Genomic DNA, 19,168 nt, shown 5'->3' with positions numbered 1-19,168 from the left:
ACTTTGGACATCATATTTCATTTGCCGCCCCTAGATCTCTTCTGCAAATATTCAGCAGCTTGTTCCACTTTAAGGCTCAGAGCGAGCTCACAATGGAAGACTGTCACACATGGACATTCAGCCATCTTAGACTCCTATACGGATATACCCGAGATTGTGACTATTACCCTGCCATTCTCTGCTTCGAAAGGAATTTCTTAATGAAAATCCCTTCTAGATAGGAATGGCTTGAATAAGAACCATCACCCAATACACTTATTTAGATCTACACTGACGAATACAAAATGGACACCGGTGTAATGTCAGGGTTATATTACAAAGAGCTTTTTATCAGTGACTCCTTTAAACTAAGGGATCACTGTAGTGTTTTTCAAGCGGAAAAAAAAGATACTCATGAAGCCTCAAAATGGTTAGAGATACAGAATCTCATCAACAGATATCTGCATTCTATCAGGCAGCCAAGCTGCCCTACGGGCGCTGGATGCATTCCAAATAATATCAAGGAGTGTCTTACATTGTCGCCAATCTCTTAATGAGATGACCAAACAATATCGTATCATCATATGCTGGGTTCCAGGTCCAAAGATATACCAGGGAACTGTAGGGCTGATCAACTTGCAAGAGAAGGTACCTGTATGCCAAAGAGGAGTAATTTTATGGGGGTACCTCTAGCAAGCTTCTTATTAAGGACGTACTAATAAGTTCTGTAAATCAAAGATGTATTAGTGCCAATACCAGTGAAATTGCTAGACAAACATGGCCAAGGCTAAAACTACGTATGTCCAAAAATATTATAAAATTAAGTAGACTTCAAGTTAGGACCTTAGTAGGGCCCTCACAGGACATTGTCTCATAGGAAATCATACAAGGAGATTAGGTGTTTACATGCAAGATTTCTGTCATAGCTGCAGAAATGAGGAGGAGTTGGAAAAAATGCAACACCTTTTTGGCATATGCCCGGCTTTAGCCAGAAGCAGGAACCGATATTTAAGATCCTACTTCTTTACTCCTACACTTTGGTTTCAACAACCTTATACGCTTTGTCAAAAGCTCAGGATGGTTCAATATGGAAGGGGAAATGTACTCCAGCCCCTGCGGCTCACTATGGACCAATTTCGTGGTCTAAATGGCATCGCTGTCTCTATTTACGAGGCGGCTGCCAAACCTATCATTTCATAATTCACGTGCTCGATGCACATCGAACCACGGACCAACTGAATGATAGACACACAAAAAGCCACTCAGCTACGTTGGTTGCATGTTTACTGACATTCAAGGATGTTTACTTCAATAAGCAAAACAACAAAAAAGAAACTATTGAAACGGCGGAAAACCCGAAAATTGTCAGAGAAAACAAATACTCGTAATAAATTTCGCGCTTTAGTATCAAATAAAAGAAAAAGAAGAAAATCAAATGGCATATAAAAAATAAACAAATTGAAACCATGAAAATATACGGAACCACATTTTTTCCTCACAAAACCGGCTGCAGGAATTGGCATGAGTAGTAAGATTGGGCGCCATTTATACAGACAACAAGAACAAGCAACGGGCATCTTTTCGCTTGTGCGCTCAAAAACAGAAGCTAATTACCAGCAAAGAAAATTGTACAGAAGCAAATATTTATGTACACAAAGCTATTTACTTGCATGTTTGTATGCGTGAATGCAATTTAAATACGCCACACATAAAAGCGGAAGTTCCGCTGAACTCAAATCAGCTTTTTGTGATTTTTGTTTTAAAACACTTGAGTGGGAAGGGCGTAAGTGTGTATTTTTGTATGTATTTGTTTGAGTTACATTTTGCTCAGAAGTTCATTTTAGCTCGTATTTCATGAAGTAAGACGAAATTTGCATTTCGAATATATCGCCGAAATTCACACAAGTTTGGCATAGTTTTTTCCCATTTGCTTGCATTTATTTAGCTTAAGCACACCCAAGTCAGTCGTAAAATAAATGCATGCACAGTGTATATTCCACATACTTACAAGCAGTCAAGGACTAAAGTGCATGTAAATATGTGTGACATACGAAGAAAATGCAGAAGTAAGCAAAACAAAAAAACTTAACTTAACGCTTAACTTAGCGGTCTTTGAGTCACTCCAAAATTTGCGATTTATTGCCCAAAAATGTAATGGGCTATAAAACTGCAAACTTGATTTTTCCAAAGATTCGGACTAAAAAGTTGTAAATTTTTAAGACATTTTTTGCATTTTTTTTGTTGGCGTTATATTATTTTCTTCCTTCTTCTTAATTGGCGCGATAACCACTTACGTGATTTTGGCTGAGTTTAACAAAGCGCGCCAGTCGTTTCTTTCTTGTGCTAACCGGCGTCAATTGGACACACCAAGTGAAGCCAAGTCCTTCTCCACCTGATCTTTCCAACGCAGAGGAGGCCTTCCTCTTCCTCTGCTACCACCAGCTGGTACTGCATCGAATACTTTCGGATGAGATGACCCAGCCAACGTAGTCGATCTTTATTCGCTGACATAGCGCATGTCGTCGTAAAGCTCATCCAGCTCATTGTTCCATCGCCTGCGATATTCGCCGTTGCCAGAATCTTTCTCTCAAACACTCCAAGTGTCGCTTCATCGAATGTTGTCATCGTCCTCGCTTCTGCGCCATACGTTAGGACGGGCATGATGAGAGTCTTGTACAGTGTTAGTTTTGTTCGTCGAGAGAGGACTTTACTGCTCAGTTGCCTACTTAGTCCAAAGTAGCACTTGTTGGCAAGGGAGATTCTACGTTGGATTTCAAGTGCGGTGTTAATGCTGGTTCCTAAATAAACGAAGTCTTTTACAACTTCGAAATTATAACTGTCCATAGTGTCGTGGATGCCGATACGCGAGTGCGCCGACTGTTTGTTTAATGACAGGTGGTACTTCGTTTTGTCCTCGTTCACCACGAGACCCATTCGCTTTGCCTCTTTATCCATTTTGGAGAAGGCAGCGGTTGTTACGGCCAATGATGCCAATATTATCGTCATACGCCAACATTTGTACGCTCTTATAAAATATTGTGCCTGAGCAATTATGTTCTGCAGCTGGTACGATCCTTTCCAACATCAGGTTAAAAAAGTCCCACGACTGCGAGTCACCCTGTCTGAAACCTCGTTTGGTATCAAACGGCTCGGAGAGATCCTTCCCAATGACGGCGCTGCTGGTGTTGAGAAACGTTATCTTGGAAAGCCGTATTAGTTTTGTGGGGATACCAAATTCAGACATCGCGGCATGCAGGAAACTCTTTTTCGTACTGTCGAATGCAGCTTTGAAATCGACAAAAGGATGGTGTGTGTCGATTCTCCTTTCGTTTATCTTTTCCAAGATTTAGCGTATTGAGAATATTTGGTCGATGGTAGACTTTCCAGGTCTAAAGCCACACTGATAATGTCCGATCAGTTGGTTGACGGTGGGATTCAGCCTTTCACACAATACGCTTGCTAGAACCTTATAAGCGATATTTAGAAAAGTAATCCCACGGTAAATGGCACAGATTGCAGAATCGCTCTTCTTAAGGATTGGGCAGAGCACACTTAAATTCCAATTAGCAGCTATGCTTTCATCCGACCATATTTTGCATAGGCTCAGCCGGCAGTCCGTCGGCGCCCGCGGCTTTGTTGCTCATTGTCATGATCGGGTAGCGGAACGACAATTCCGTCGTCAACGATTGGGGTATCGGGACCTTCACATTCTCTGTGACATGTACAACTATCACTATTTAGTAGGTTCGAGAAGTGTTCCCTCCATAATTTAAGTATGCTCAGAATGTCAGTCACCAGTTCGGCGTCTTTGTTCTTACAGGAAAACGCCCCGATCTTGAAACCTTCTGTAAGCCGCCGAACTTTCTGGTAGAATTTTCGGGCGTTGTTCCTAACGACCAGCGTCTCAAGCTCCTCGCACTCACGTATTTCAGCCTCTCATTTATTCTTTCTGATAAAACGTCTCTCTTCCTTTCTTAGGCCTCGGTAGCGCTCCCACATGGCTCGCGTTGCTCGCGATCGCAGCGTGGCTCTTTAGGCGGGATCTTTTCTTTCTGCTGCAGCATGACATTCCGCGTCGTACGAACTGTTTGTTCGTGCTCACCCGAATTCTCATAAAAAATATGAAAACTATCATAATTAAGTAACAAATCAAAAAGCCAGAACTTAGCATAGTTATTTAATGCACTGTATACGCTGTATGCAGACTTTAGTCTTCGACTGTTGTCCTTGAACCACATCCCTACGTTGGATACGTGACTTGTGGCGACGCTGTGATACATCAACCGCAATCTAACTTTTAATATACGCACAGCTGCCTTTTCTTCGAATGCACGAAAGGTGTTTGTATGTGTGTATATGTATATCTGCATATGTATTGAAAAGAAAGCGAACATTGAATTTTTGGCAACTTCGTGGAAGTGTGTGCAAGTGTTTTGCATCCAAAAGTGACTTGAATTTATTAGGAAAATTTTTAAAATGATGGTCTGCGCAGCAAACGGAGGGGCTGGCTGAACGGATTAGATGTCACTTTAGAATGTTTGTATGCTTAACCTACCCTCAAGCTGTGCCAAGTCAGATGAAAAATGTAAGAAAATTTTAATGGACTTGAACATTGTTATTACTGTTTTGAGAGTAAATAAAAGAAATTGAAAAACAGACATAAATTATGAAGCTGATTTAGCACCAGTTATTTTTCTTGTTCATTATTATCCATTACATTATTTTAATATGTTTACCTGCAGAGAGATGCTGAAATATGAACTTTTGGAATCAAGTTAGTTTTGACATATCGGAACATCTCTTCCGCTTGTTAAGAATGGCTTGGAACTTAAATAATGAACAAATATTCGTGCCATGAAGGCAGCATGAAACTTCGTGTTTACGATATAATTGAAAATAAGCAGGAAAAACATTATTCCAATTACTCATAAATCGAACGGTAATGATGTGGATATACGTGGATTACCTTAAACATTAGATTGGAGAAAAATAAATCTATGTTCCATTCAGTTTTGAGTTACAGGGAAGTCAACAAAGAGAAAATTCAGTACATTTTAAAGTTTTTTTTTTTTATAAAGGATAAATTGCTAAAATTGTGAATGGTGTTTACTGTGCCGATACTGTAACAGACGCGTGCAAGTTTTGATTTCGGCGATCACGCTTAGATATTTTTGGTGTTGGATTTTTTTTTTTGCATTTTCTTAAAGTATAATATCGTAAAAATATTGTGCGAAAATTTTAAGTGAATCCGACAACTACTTTTCGAGTTATTCAACATTTAACAGAGTGCGCTCGGGCGCTCCAGGACTCGCTGGCAAAACTTTAAATGCGTTTTTCTCAAAACTATGTTTTTTGAACTGGTGATCACTGTAACTTAAGAACTGTTTGGTAGATTTCAATAAAATGTATACTGCTTTTGAAAAACATGAAAAACTCTGGTCTGATCGAAGAATTTTTGTTTTTCAAATATTTCGATTTTTTAAATAATGGTTAGGGGTAGTCAACCGCTTAAAGAAAATGTCGAAAATGTTGATAAAATCACAGAAATAATCCAAGTTAACCGGCATTTGAGTAGTCGTAGCATCGCCCAAGACCTACAGATCGTCCATAAAGCACTTTTCAACCATTTGCGCAAAAATTGTAGTTAATAATAATGGATTTCTTTTTCCCCAAACTAGTTCATATTTTTGTTGAACATTTTTGAGGAAATTTTTTTTTATTCTGCAAAATGTCTGCCATTGAAACATTTCGCATAAGCAATGAAACACCGATATTAGGTGCGATTACTCTAACCCCACACGCTCCAAATTATGTCGTTGAAGTAAGCCATGGGGCAAGTTTTGGTCAGTTATTCCCCAATTCATGGTAAAAATAATTCAGAAAGTATGGCCAACATTAGACCGTTAATCGGCTTTCAGCGATGAGGAAATCTGCAAACTGAGATTTTGTTGGTAATAAAAGAAAACATCAACGTAGCCACAGCTCAAAGACTGATTGGACACAATCACAATTTTGCTCAGAACGATCACATCTTGTATTATGCTTAGACTTGCCATAAATCCTGTGACAAATTTTACAGTGCATACAACGAGAACAAATTTGCATGCAATGCTTTTGTTCGTATGCATTGTCTGTTTATAAATTATACTCGGTTTCGTGGCAAATGTCGCTTGTTAGTTATGGAGTGGGGAGCTAAGGAAAATCGCATTGCAGTGATTGCATTACAGAAGTGGAATAAAAGTGCAAATGAGTTTTGCGAATTGCTGAAAAAACAGAATACTTCGAGAATGTTTGTTTACCGCACCATCAATCGTTTTTTCCTAAAGGTCTGAAGTAATAGACAGGCAAAGTAGTGGCCGTCCTCGCGTGGTTCGAACCAGTGCAGACATAAAAGCCTTTCGCGAAAGAATTCACAGAAATCCCCTTGGAAAGCAGAAAATCATATCCAGGGAAATTAATGTCCAGACCAGATCTGTGTCAAGACTAATTAGAGATGATCTCCACAGGAAAGTCTTCCATCGCTCAACTGTTCATCTTTTAGTAGCGCGCTTGACTCGGCAGATGCAGCAGCTTCTTCGGTGGCACGCACTCAAAACCATGAAAATATTCCTTATCACTGTTGAAGAAGTTTTTAAGAAACAAAACAACTAAATCTATGCTAAAACTTCCAAAGGCGCTAAGAATGTTGTTCCAAGGGGCCACCGTCCAACCTCCATAATAGTTTGGTGGGGAATACCTTGTAAACTCGTTGCATTTCTCAGCAGTGGCTAAAACACAATATTCCTGGTTTCATAGCCCCAGAAGATTTGTCATCTGAAAGTCCGGATCTAAACCCGTTATACTTTAGTTTAACCGTTGATTTATTAACTTCGACATATATAGCAAGATAGCGAACTTGACAGAAAATATCTACGAGAATACTAGATATGTGGTTTGGATGGGAAAAGACTATTTGAAACCTGCACTGGTGTGAAACAAGTATGTCTGTTGTCCCCATTATTGTTCACTATATACCTAAATGATTTGCATGACTACTTGGAAGGTGGACTATTGGTTGAGGGCACGAATAAACGTCTTCTCCTTTATTCCGATGATATTGTTCTCTTGGCGGATAACCCTAAGGTCATGGAATCCATGATTAAAAACCTTGGAGATTACTGCGCTGAATGGAATATGGAAGTAAACACAAATAAATCGGAGATGATGGTCTTTAGAAGAGGTGGTCTATTTTCGCAGGCAGAAAAATGTTGGAACCAAAGTGAAGAAATTAAATTGGGGGCAGAATACAAATATCTTGGTGTCATTCTCTAACCCAACAATTGTATTCGGCATGTAATTAGAAGCCAGAAATACTTCAGCAAAAGCTAGTATTAATTGCACATGGAACGATTTTTTAGCGAATCTATTCATTTCATTAAAATCAAAATGGGAGCTGTTCCAAGCGGTATGCAGGGCGATACAAACCTACGCAGCGCAAGTTTGAGGGGATTGCCTTATTCGTTGAAGTAAATAAACTTCAACGTTACTTCATTCAACGAATCCTTAAACTACTCGTGTTCACTCCGAACTATGCAATAACACTAGAAACTAATTTAGAAAGTAGCCACATTTATTCTTTAGAACTACACAACTGAAGTATATCCGGAAAACCATTTACAAATATAATTACAACAGACTCCCACTGTGTTTTGGCTTAAGCATCTGAACGACATGGGAATGGAGTTTGAAGAAAACATCGCCGCTACAGACTGGAAAGATCGCTGTGTGCAACTTCTTACCAAAATGAAAGTAAAAGATCTCAACATGGCAAGGCAAGAGAATTATATTTTAAAGAAGATATGCGACTACCTGACTTTACAACAATTTTCAAAGCAAGATGTAGTTTTCTAAAGCTAAATGCAAACTCGTATGGAAATACCCAGAAAATATGCACCCTCTGTAATTTAAACGAGAAAGAAGATACACAGCACTTCTTAGGAAGATGTCCGGTACTGAAGGAGATCAGAACAAGATACCTAAACGCAGCGAAGCTAAATGACGCAAAAGTAATAGATATAAGTAATGGCCACAATTGGAAAAGACTAACTTGCTTTATAAACTCGGCCTTACGCTATAGAGAATTTCTTATTGCAGAGTTTAATTATTGATTAATTTTTGAACTGTAACAGACACAAATTTATTATTTCTTTCTCTATGTATTTATAAATTTAAATGAATTATTTTATAAATAATTGAAATGTAAGATTCAATATTTATGAATAAATAAAGAATTACTGAAAAAACTACTTTTTTACTTCAGCTTGTTGTCAGAATTGTAGAACGCCGCCTGTCGAAGACCTCACAGAAATTTGGAGAGTCTCAAACAATCTTTGGTTCGGGCAGCGACGTCAATATCCATGGAAACCGCGTGTACTGCAATAGCTGAATGGCCCAATCGTTTGAGGGCTTGCGTAAAAGTAAATAGTGGCAATGTCTAATGATAATTTAAATTGGTTTTTTTCTAATTTTACATGATTAAATAAAACTAACTTCATTAAAAAAGGGTATTATAATTTCATACCTGTAACGGACTTAGCTTGTAACAGAACCTATGGCAGGTCTAAGTATAATTCTGAATTCTCTGTGAGTGTGCTGCCTTTGCTAGAGCACGGCTACGAGTTTTGGGTTCCGATGTCGTTAAAATGAATAATATTCGTTCTCTAAAACTGGAGGATATTTACAGATTTGCCAAAGAATCTGGAAAATTCTCAGAGGACTAACTACTTCTATCTAAGTCTCTGTCTCTATTCCATCCTACCTCTTTCTCTCTGTCACTTCTCTCCTTTCCTCCTTGACTATCTAGCCTTTTACTTTCCCTTCACTTTAAATACAATGGGCTTTTAGCCTGAGTGTTTTAGAAGCCACCAAATCTCGTGGAGCTCTACGGCTCGACCTATTAAAATTTCAAAAAAAATTTCAATAATTCTTTGTCAACCAGCATAGCGCCGATATTTAAATGGTTTTGTGTATTTTGGTGCATTTTGCAATATCACGTACACTTTTCATACCCTCTGATTCTCCTGTTTGCTTCATTAGTAAGGATATGAATAGGTCCTACTTCGTACCAGCATAAGCAGCCTCAAACTCGTTTTCTTACAAACTTTAAGTTTATCACTAAGTAAATATTTATTCCCCAGGGCCTGCTCTACTTAATCTCGATACATTTTAGTGGCAGCTTTCTTCGTTCGTCGTTTTTTTTAAGTAGAATTTTGCAACTCATTCCACACAGTGAGTACTTGTTGTCACTGGAAGTATATTTTTGTTCCCAGCTGCATTCGCATTAAATGACTTCAAAATATTTATTTCAATTGCCATGAATTGATACCAAACTGAAGAATCGATACTTTAATTTTGTAACAAAGATAATTGAGACCACTTGGAAAACAGTGACCACATGTGTGCTTGTGTGTGTATATGCATACGTGCATATGGATATGTGTTTGTGTTCAAGTATAAATATTTTTATATGTACAAGGACTTGATCTTAAATATCAACAAACAAAGTAATGGATACGAATACATGAATAAAAATATAAATACAAATAAGTGGAAAGAATACACACATATGGGCATTAAGGCGGATCAATTTGTACGGAAAATTTTCATCCATGTCGTTCCTTGCAGATTCGAATTCTAGATAAAATTATAAGAGAAAAATAGCATAGTTATGGAGGCCGTTTTGAGCCCCAGCAAATTTTGGTAGAAGGTTTCTTTAATTAATACTAAAATAGAGAGGCTGGTAGGTTGGTTGGTTGGTTAAAGTGGTGGCTCATCCAGAATCCAACTAGCGCTTCCGTACCATTTTGTTACCACATCCTCATTACCAACTTGTTTAACGGTTAATTACAGCAAAACCATATCCAATCTGTGCAATTTAAGAACCTTATCTTTTGCCTACTTCCAGGAGATTTCTGATTTATCAGCAAGCAGGAAGCATTATATGAAGGACATGGATCATCCAAATGAAGTAGTTTCAGGGAGAAATGAGTGAAGCTATGTTGTAGCGGCTCAATTCTATTGAGTTTGAGACATAAAATGGATACCACATAATAGAAGCAAATTCAAATTTGGATCGGACTAGAGAAGTAAACAAAGATTTTCTTGCTATGATTGTTAAGATATAAAGCAGAGTAAATACATCTTGTGGTGAAAGAAAAATGATCTAAAATCTAAATATTTATTAATAAGTTTATAGTTGTAACATCAGAAAAAGAACACAACAGGAGGAAAAAGGAAGAAAAGGAAGAGCTTTAGATCAGAGGTTGACGACCAAACAATCCCAACTCCCAACGCATGGACAGCTAACTTGCAATGTCCGGTAGAGATACCCACCACATTCGAGAGCTGCGAATTTGTCAGTTTTAGTAGTTCCCTCGAGCGCTTCCAATCCAACCGTGGCCAGAAGGATCTAGCGGCTTTGCACGTTTGCGCACTAACCCAGCACTCGCTGCATTGACATGAGATCCCCAGAAGTAGATAACAGGTTCTGAAGAGAATCCCAATCCACTCGTTTTGCGATAAAACCGTCTTCAGGGTTATCTATCTAGCCAGCTCATCAGCCCAGCAGTTTCCCGCCAAGCCACCGTAACAACGAACCCCAATGAGCCTAATAATGAAGTCAGGCTTTCCACGACTAATTTCGAACGCACAAGCAACGAGCCCCAGGCTCTAATTGCCGCTTGGCTGTCGGAGTAAATATTTATGAGCTTTACAATAATTACAGAAGTAAGCAACCAATTCACTGATTCTTTAATTGCGGCTACCTCCGCTTGGAAAACACTAAAGTGGTCTGAAAGCCTAAGACTATGAGTGATGGGAAGCTCGTCGCATAACACTCCCCACCAACTCTTCCGTCCAACTTCGAGCCACACATAAACATTATTTTCTTTTTTACCATATAAATTTTAATATTCCGCAAAAAAGACTATGTGTAGCCTTAGGATCTCGAGTTCTACTTGTATATCAATTGATTTTTCTTTAGCGAAATATTCATTTGCTAAAACTTTAAACTCATGTATTTGATATGTAAGAAGTTTGTATTTTCATGAACTAAATTTATATGAATGAATTGAATGAACAAACTTAAGTAAGCACTTAACTTCATATAAATTCAACACAGTTTCTTTTAAAATTTGAGGAGCTCGAAAATGACTTTAGAGCTATGGCTGTAGTAGACTTTTTCTTAGAATTTGATGTAAAACTCGAATACGCGAGGAACGATGCCGAAAAAAATTTACCCGCCCTAATATACATACATATTTATACAAGACAAAATGTGGTCATACAGCCACTCACTCACCTGATATCTATCAAACGCTATGGCTGTTATCGAAATCGTCGACACAAATATGCTCACAGCTTGCAGCATAGCAACCAATTTGCACAGCAATTCGAACATACCAAACGGCCAGTATTTGGAAAGAATCTCCAGCAAAGTTATGGGCATAGTTATTACGCATAACAGTAAATCTGAAACAGTAGCAACGAAACTCGAAATTAAAATGTTGTTTCATATGAGTGCAAAGCTCAAAAAAAGAGCTCTTAAACTGGGGTAAATACGAATATTATTTATTTTCCGAGTGTATAAAAATAAATTTAAGTCGGACGCTTATTCGTACATCTGTAAAAATAAAGCAAAAGGAAAACACAAAAAAAACATAGATTGTTTACCCTATTTTGTTTGCTACCCACGTTGGTAACCCCAATGGCAACCTACATTCATGAGTATCAACATACCCTCAGCGTCAAAATAAAGAGCACATCACATATTGATATGTTTTAACTATTTATCTATTTTTTGATAAGTTCAATGATTTTTTTATAAAAATTATTTTCATACTACAACAAGAATCCTATAAAACAAAGTTTTGAACTTAGTATAAAATTAAAAAAAAATTCGGCAAATTTTCATAAAAATTTTAAAATTGTTACTTCGAATTTCTATAAAATTTTCAGGTATGCAGATTTATTGATGGTTAAATTTTGATATAATAAAGTGCAAGTTTCAAGTGGTTTAAAAATCGCGTTAATTTTTGACAATTTTTTCTGCCGACGGTGTTGGGTGTTCTCTTTCATGTAGAAAAATGTGCAGTAGGCGCTAAATGGAAAAATGAAGAAGCCCGCAAAAAAAATTCTCAAAAATCAGTATGATTTTCGATCTGTGATACTTGAAACTTAGATTTTGTTATACCAAAATTTAATGATCTATGCAACTGCATACCTCAAAGTTTTCTAATTCTGAGTTTTTTTCTTGTTCACTCCACTTGGGAGCATAGGGCCTCGACAAGACTCAGTGTTACATTGGTTTCGTTAATCTATTTCTATTTCTGACAGGGTAGGTGATTAGCCTGGCGCTACCAGTCCTAAATAATGGGAATGCCCACCTGTCGTTGCTTAGGAACAACGCCTTCTACTGTCTAAGCGCCATCTGTGTTTCACATTTTTCTGCCAGAAGCATCGCACACATGGTTAAGGACTTCGCTAATTTGTTGGTGTGTCTGCGCAATACCACGATTGCCCGCTTTCTCTTGCTGTCGCCACTAATGTAATGCCACTGATTTTGCTTGTTTTAGCAGTCACAATGCAAATAATGCGCTGACTATTGTGTGGGAGTAGGGATGGAAAGCATAAGTTTTTGGGGTTGACGAATCAATTTTGTTTTTTGTTTTAGAAACAGGGAAAGTAAATAAGTTTGGAAAAGTGTGAGGACCGTGCTGGGATTCAAACCCACTACCTCTGGGATGGCAGGCTAGTGCACTTCCGCTAGACTAAGTGCACTAGACTAATTCTGAGTAAAAAATTTGAATTTTTTTTTTCGATTTTTTTTTTTTTTTAATTTACAAAGTTCGAAAATTTATATGCTTCCTGTCGTAGTATGAACCATGTCTGTATAAAAAAATAAATGAAATTATAATACAAAATAAATAAAGAAATAGTCAAAATTTTTCAAAATGTGATGCACACTTTATTTTGACGCTAACAGTAGAACAAAGAAGAAATAAAAGCTTCAAAACAAAATTAAATTTAAAGTCAAAGAGGATGAAACACTTACGCTTGAATGTAGGAGTGTATGAGTATGCGCATAAAAATTGTAATTTTAGTGAATTTAATATGAATTTCAAGCAGTATACTTTGCGAAGCAACTATAGGGCAATTCAAAATTAAGTGGAAATTACCATAGCTACACAATAACCAAATTTATAAAATTTTGTAAGCGCGCCAGGTTATTTACATTTAATCATGAATAACTTTCATAATTTAGCCAACTCAAAAAACGAAAAAAAAAATAAAAATTCTAAGCCAATTTATATAGAAATTTATATGGGGCTGACCAGATGCAAAGAGTAGGAACATAATAAAATAAATAATGAAAAATGTAAGTACGGCCAACTATATAAAAGCCCTATTATAAAGGGTGATTTTTTAAGAGCTATAGGAAAGTTAAAAACAAAAACACAAGCAAAAGTCAGAAAAATGAATGAAATTTTTATTTAAATCGATAGTACAGTCCATATAATTTAATATTTGAAGATTATTTCATGCAAATTTTGACCGCGACTGCGCTTCAAATGGTCCATCCGCTTAGTCCAATTTTGGCATACTCTTTCCAATGTTTCGGCCGCTATGTCACATATAAATGCTTTAATGTTGCCTTCCAATGCGTTAATTGAAGCAGGCTTGTCTGAATAGACATGAGCTTTAACATAGCCTCACAAAAAATAATCTAAAGGCGTTATATCGCACGATCTGGGTGGCCAATTGACAGGTCCCGAACGTGAAATAAAATGTTCATCAAACTCGCCTCTCAACAAGTCCATTGTTACGCTTGCTGTGTGGCATGTGGCATCGTCTTGCTGAAACCACATGTCATGCATTTTGGGCAAAAAAAGTTGGATATCATTTCACGGTAGCGCTCACCATTCACAGTTACGTTACGATTCGCAGCATCTTTGAAGAAGTTCGGTCCAATGATACCTCCAGCCCATAAACCGCACCAAACTGTGACCTTTTCTGGATACATTGGTAGCTCTTGCAATTCTTCTGGCTGATCTTCACTCCAAGCCGACAATTCTGCTTTTTTACGCACCCATTGATCCAAAAATGAGCTTCGTTGCTGAACACAATTTTTCGATGAAAAAGTGGATTTTAAACTTTCTTAATAGAGCACGCAGTTTTATAATAAAATTCAATGATTTCCAAGCGTTGTTCGTTGTTCTAAGGCGATTCATGGTTCAATTGTAGACCAAACTGAAGATGTTTGACAGTGAAACAAAACACGAAACGGGCGTCAGCTGCTTAAACCAACTGTTTAAAAAGATAATAGCTAAAAAATCACCCGTTATATATTAAATATTTACTTAAAAAAAGATGCCGTTCCCATTCTACGTTATTTTATAGTAATAAATTCTTCTGTGATATTATATTGTAATTTACTGCAAATCGCAGCGGATTTTTTTCGTAAGGTACAGGGTGGCTGATGAAAGCCGCTACCAAAAAAAAATTGAATAACTTTTTTTCTTTTTAAGTTACCTGTTCCATTTTTGTTTTAATTTGCAGATTGATCTTTAAAATTTATTAAAATGGATAACTGGGACACGCAAACAAGAATTTGTATAGTCCGCCGCTATCACGCACTGGAGTCCGTAGTTTTGGTACAGAGAGAGTACAGGCGGATGTTTGGCGGCGATCCCCCGAGCAGATGGACCATAATGAGACTGGTGAATAATTTTGCTGAGCAAGGAACAGTCGCAAGAAGGCCTTATCATCGAAACCCACCAGTTCGGACGGAGGGAACGATCGCTGCTGTAGCTGCAGCTATACAAAGCAATCCAAGGGTTTCAACAAGAAGCTTATCTGCTCAACTTGGTGTCAGCCGACAGTCTTTGCAAACAATAATGCACAAAGATTTAGACTTATTTCCCTACAAAATTCAAATGGTTAACAAACTGAATGCAGCAGACTTGCCGATTCGCTTGGAATTTTGCCAGAAGATCCGGCAAATGTTGGAAGAAGACCAAAACATGTTAAACTGCCTTTTCATGTCTGATGAGGCCCATTTCGATTTAAACGGCAATGTGAACAAACAAAATTGTCGAATATGGAGTACTTCTAACCCACAGATACTCCACGAGACGGAATTGCATCCTCTTCGCGTGACAGTGTGGTGTGCGGTTTCTTCACGCTGTATTGTCGGGCCTTATTTTTTTGAAGAAAATGGTCACACCGTTACGGTTACTGGAGACCGTTATTTGAAAATGCTGAAAGAATTTTTCTATCCAGAACTACGCCGAAAGAGAATTCCTTTCAACTCTGTGTGGTTTCAACAAGATGGGGCAACGTATCACATAGCCCAGACTGTTATGACAGAGTTGCGACGAAAATTTCCCAATAAACTGATTTCAAGAAACTCCGAATTTCGTTGGCCCCCCAGGTCGCCTGACCTTACTGCACCTGACTTTTTCTTGTGGGGTTTATGGTATGTAAACAAGAAGTTTATAAAACAAAGCCAACAAATTTGGATGAACTAAAACAATCCATTTGGGCAACAATTGCGGCTATTCCTGTCGCAACTCTCAAAGCAGCAATGAACAACTTTTTACTAAGATGCCGCACTTGTGTCAACGAGCATGGAGGGCATTTAAATTCAATTATTTTTAAGACTAGTTAAGCTACATTTAATAAAATTTAATGACCTTCAACTTGAAAAAAATAAATGAATTCCATACACTAAAAAAAAAGTTATTTGAGTTTCTTAATGTAGCAAAATTCATCAGCCACCCTGTATTTTACTTTTGCGCAGGTAGATAGCGAATAACTTTTTTCTATTCTTTATTCATTTTATAATTAATTTTAATTTTATTTAAATATTTATAACCGCAGTTTTGCTGCCAGTTACAATCCTACTTGACAACTCTGGCTATTTGAAGTAGTGAGTCAACCATAACCGGTCTTTAGGAGGCCATAGGAAGATTTGGTGGCCGCAAGAGGATGGATGTTGAAGCTGCAATGTTTCACTATCTACGTGAGTGCCCAAGTTTTGGTGGCCTACGACACAGAATCCTGGCGGAATTCTCGATGTTTAACTTAAAATAAATAGCAGAAAACAAAATAGACGACATAGGCAGATTCATCTTGGTTTGACTAATAGAAGCAGTGGTTAAAAATGGCATATTTTATGCTAATTGGGTCTGGGATGTGTCACTCAGAAATCATTTCCACCACCACCACCAGAATGGTGAATAAACTGAAACCTAATTTTCGTCAATGAGATTTAGCTCACCCCCTCAATAGGTATAAAATAATCAACTTTTTGACTATAATAGGTGTATTCCAAAGTAAACAAGACTGGCGTCATAAAAATGAGGTTATCTTTTTCTTGAGTTCATGTGTTGGAAGTTACATCTCTAGCTGACTTCCATTCAAAGCTCGGTGACATTCGGTTCTGTGAAAGCGAAGTTATTGCGTCTAAAGTGTCAGTATGTTTGTGTCATCGGTGCAAAAATTAGTTTCGAACAAAGAGCAAAATTTTGTTTTAGTAACGCTAAAATGTTCACCGAAACATTTGAATTGATGAAAAAAGTTTATGGCAATGATTGTCTATCTCGCCCAAAGTTCGTGAGTTGTTTACTCGTTTCAGAGATGGTTGACAATGAAGACTCCATCGAAATTGATCGTAACTTTATCAAAAATGAACCGAAATCATTGTTGAAATTCATAGAGTTAGATATTTCCAAAACATCGATTTAACTGATCATTTGGACTTACCACAGGTCTGTGTACGTTTCATCCCGCACAAATTAACTGAAGACCAAAAATTGCTCAGAACACAACATTCGAAAGACCTCATTAAAGAGGCGAGAAAAGACGAGAACTACATTGTAACTGGTGATGAAACGTGGTGTCGAAGTGCCGAATGGAAGGCCCCAGATGAGCCATCACCCAAAAAATCGTGTTTGGAGAAGTCAAAAATCAAGTCGATGCTCATTTGTGTTTACGATTCCAAGTGATTTGTCTACAAGGAGTTCGTGCCAACGAGCCAAACCGTCAATGTAATTTTCTATCTTGGCGTTTTGAAGTGTTTGTTGCATAGCATTTGTCGAATTCGCCCGCGAAGGATGAAGCTGGCACTTATTGCATGGTAATACACCATCTCATCGATCCTCTCTTGTGACTAACTTTTTGACTATACATCGCATTTTAACCATTAATCACTCACCGTATATGCCTGATATGGCTCTCTGTGACTTCTGCCTATTCGCAAAATTGCATTTGGCAATGAAAGGAAAACGTTTTGCGTCCGTAAGGGCCGTCCAAAAGACTTGTACCGGTATCCTGAAGGACATTCCGGTCAATGACCCTATTTTAGCTCAGTCTTGTTTATTTTGGACTCCACTTTGTATAAGAAGGTAGCTGTAGTTGCTGACCGATTCGATCGGTTTCAAATTACTGCAGATGGTTACTGAGTTTCATAAGGAAATAAGGTTTGCTTGGTTTTTTTGATTGAGATTGAGTCATAACTAAAACAGTAGCTTCTCCAATTTTCGAAGTTATCGTGCAAAATCCAGATGTGGGGTTTCGAAATTCAAAATTGGGGCGTTAGTAAAAATTTAATCAAAGTTATGTCATGTATGTAAATAACTAAAAATGTACAAATATGTGTCCGATCTACCTGTAAAATACTGCTTTTATTCCCTTTTACCTAATTCTTAATCCATATTTGTGTGCTCATCACTATTTTTAAAGAAGCAAAGTGCTCCCAGGGAGTATGTGCGCTGGAAATTCCCGGGCCTGAAATACAGATGGCACTACATAGTTTAGTTTAGTTAGCACTAGCTACGGTCGCCGTAGCCGAATGGGTTGGTGCGTGACTACCATTCGGAATTCACAGAGAGAACGTCGGTTCGAATCTCGGTGAAACACCAAAATTAAGAAAACCATTTTTCTAATAGCGGTTGCCCCTCGGCAGGCAATGGCAAACCTCCGAGTGTATTTCTGCCATGAAAAAGCTCCTCATCAAAATATCTGCCGTTCGGTGTCGGCTTGAAACTGTAGGTCCATCCATTTGTGGAACAACATCAAGACGCACACCACAAATAGGAGGAGGATGGTGTACGCGCCAATTATATATATATATATATATATATAGCTATAAAGAAGACTGCTGTTTAAATTTCATGCTATTCCGTTCATTTGTTCATGGGTTGTTGTGCTTAGAGCGAAGCTACTTTTGTTATTTTCAGAATAATGGATGGACCTCCGGTCCATCAGAAACAACAATAAAACGATGATTTGCTAACTTCAAACGGAGGCAGAGACACCAATGATGCACATCGTCAAGCAGTGAGGCTGTAACACCTCAACATCAAAATATCCCCAAAGTTGCGTGGGTTAGCTGTCATCGTAAAGATATTAAAAGAATGAGTTGAGTTTATATTGTATGAGCACTTGACTATGAGAAAGGTCCGTTCAAAGTGGGTGCCGTGTTTGCTAATCACTTGCTTGCCGGTCAGAAATTTTACTCGAGTGAAGAGGCTATCGCAAAAACTGCGGGCTTTTTTTTTAATAAACATTTTTTTTTTATTTTGTTTTTGAAAAAATGGGTGCTTTAATTTTAAATGTTGGTTTGTTTGATTTTTTATAAAGAGCGCTTCATTACCTTTACAACAACACCAACCCTTCAAAAATTGGTCGAACAATTTTTTTAACATTCAACGTTTTTATGTTTTCGAAGATGTAATCTTTCAACCCTAATAGCATAGCCAACAAACAATAGTTATCGATATCGATAGTTCTCGTGCAGATAAACAAATACCCGTTACTATTTCATATGGCCACACTTTTATTTTTGAAGTGAAAACTTCTTTAGAATCGTTGGGAGTGATTTGAGACTCGATGAAACGAAAAAGCGACACTACGAAGCGTTATATGTTGATATACGTATATGTGTGTGGCTGCGTACTGCTGAGCCACGCTAGTATAGAGAGTATTGTAGTATGTATACAGTGTAGTATATTACTTGCTTTGGTGTTTAGTTCAAGCGTCATACGTATGTATGTTTGTATGTATGCTAGTACGTATGTGTGCGCGCCTGCGTATTACGGAGCCACGGTGAGCGAGAAGGCATTATGTATACCTAACTACACTACCTAAT

General features: G+C 37.8%; 1 protein-coding gene across 1 annotated transcript in view; it reads right to left on the bottom strand.

Annotated features, from left to right (window-relative positions):
• Positions 1-19,168, bottom strand: part of LOC129253196 (neuropeptide F receptor) — a 46,400-nt gene that overhangs the window by 1,842 nt on the left and 25,390 nt on the right. The window contains exon 3 of the mRNA XM_054891472.1: positions 11,318-11,487. Within this exon, the coding sequence (XP_054747447.1) occupies positions 11,318-11,487 (170 nt within the window). The remainder of the gene's footprint in view (positions 1-11,317; positions 11,488-19,168) is intronic.

The sequence above is a fragment of the Anastrepha obliqua genome, chromosome 1 (assembly GCF_027943255.1).
Source record: "Anastrepha obliqua isolate idAnaObli1 chromosome 1, idAnaObli1_1.0, whole genome shotgun sequence".
NCBI classification, from domain to species: Eukaryota; Metazoa; Arthropoda; class Insecta; order Diptera; family Tephritidae; genus Anastrepha; species Anastrepha obliqua.
The sequence above is the reverse complement of the archived record's forward strand: the minus strand, read 5'-3'. Positions and strand labels throughout refer to the sequence as shown.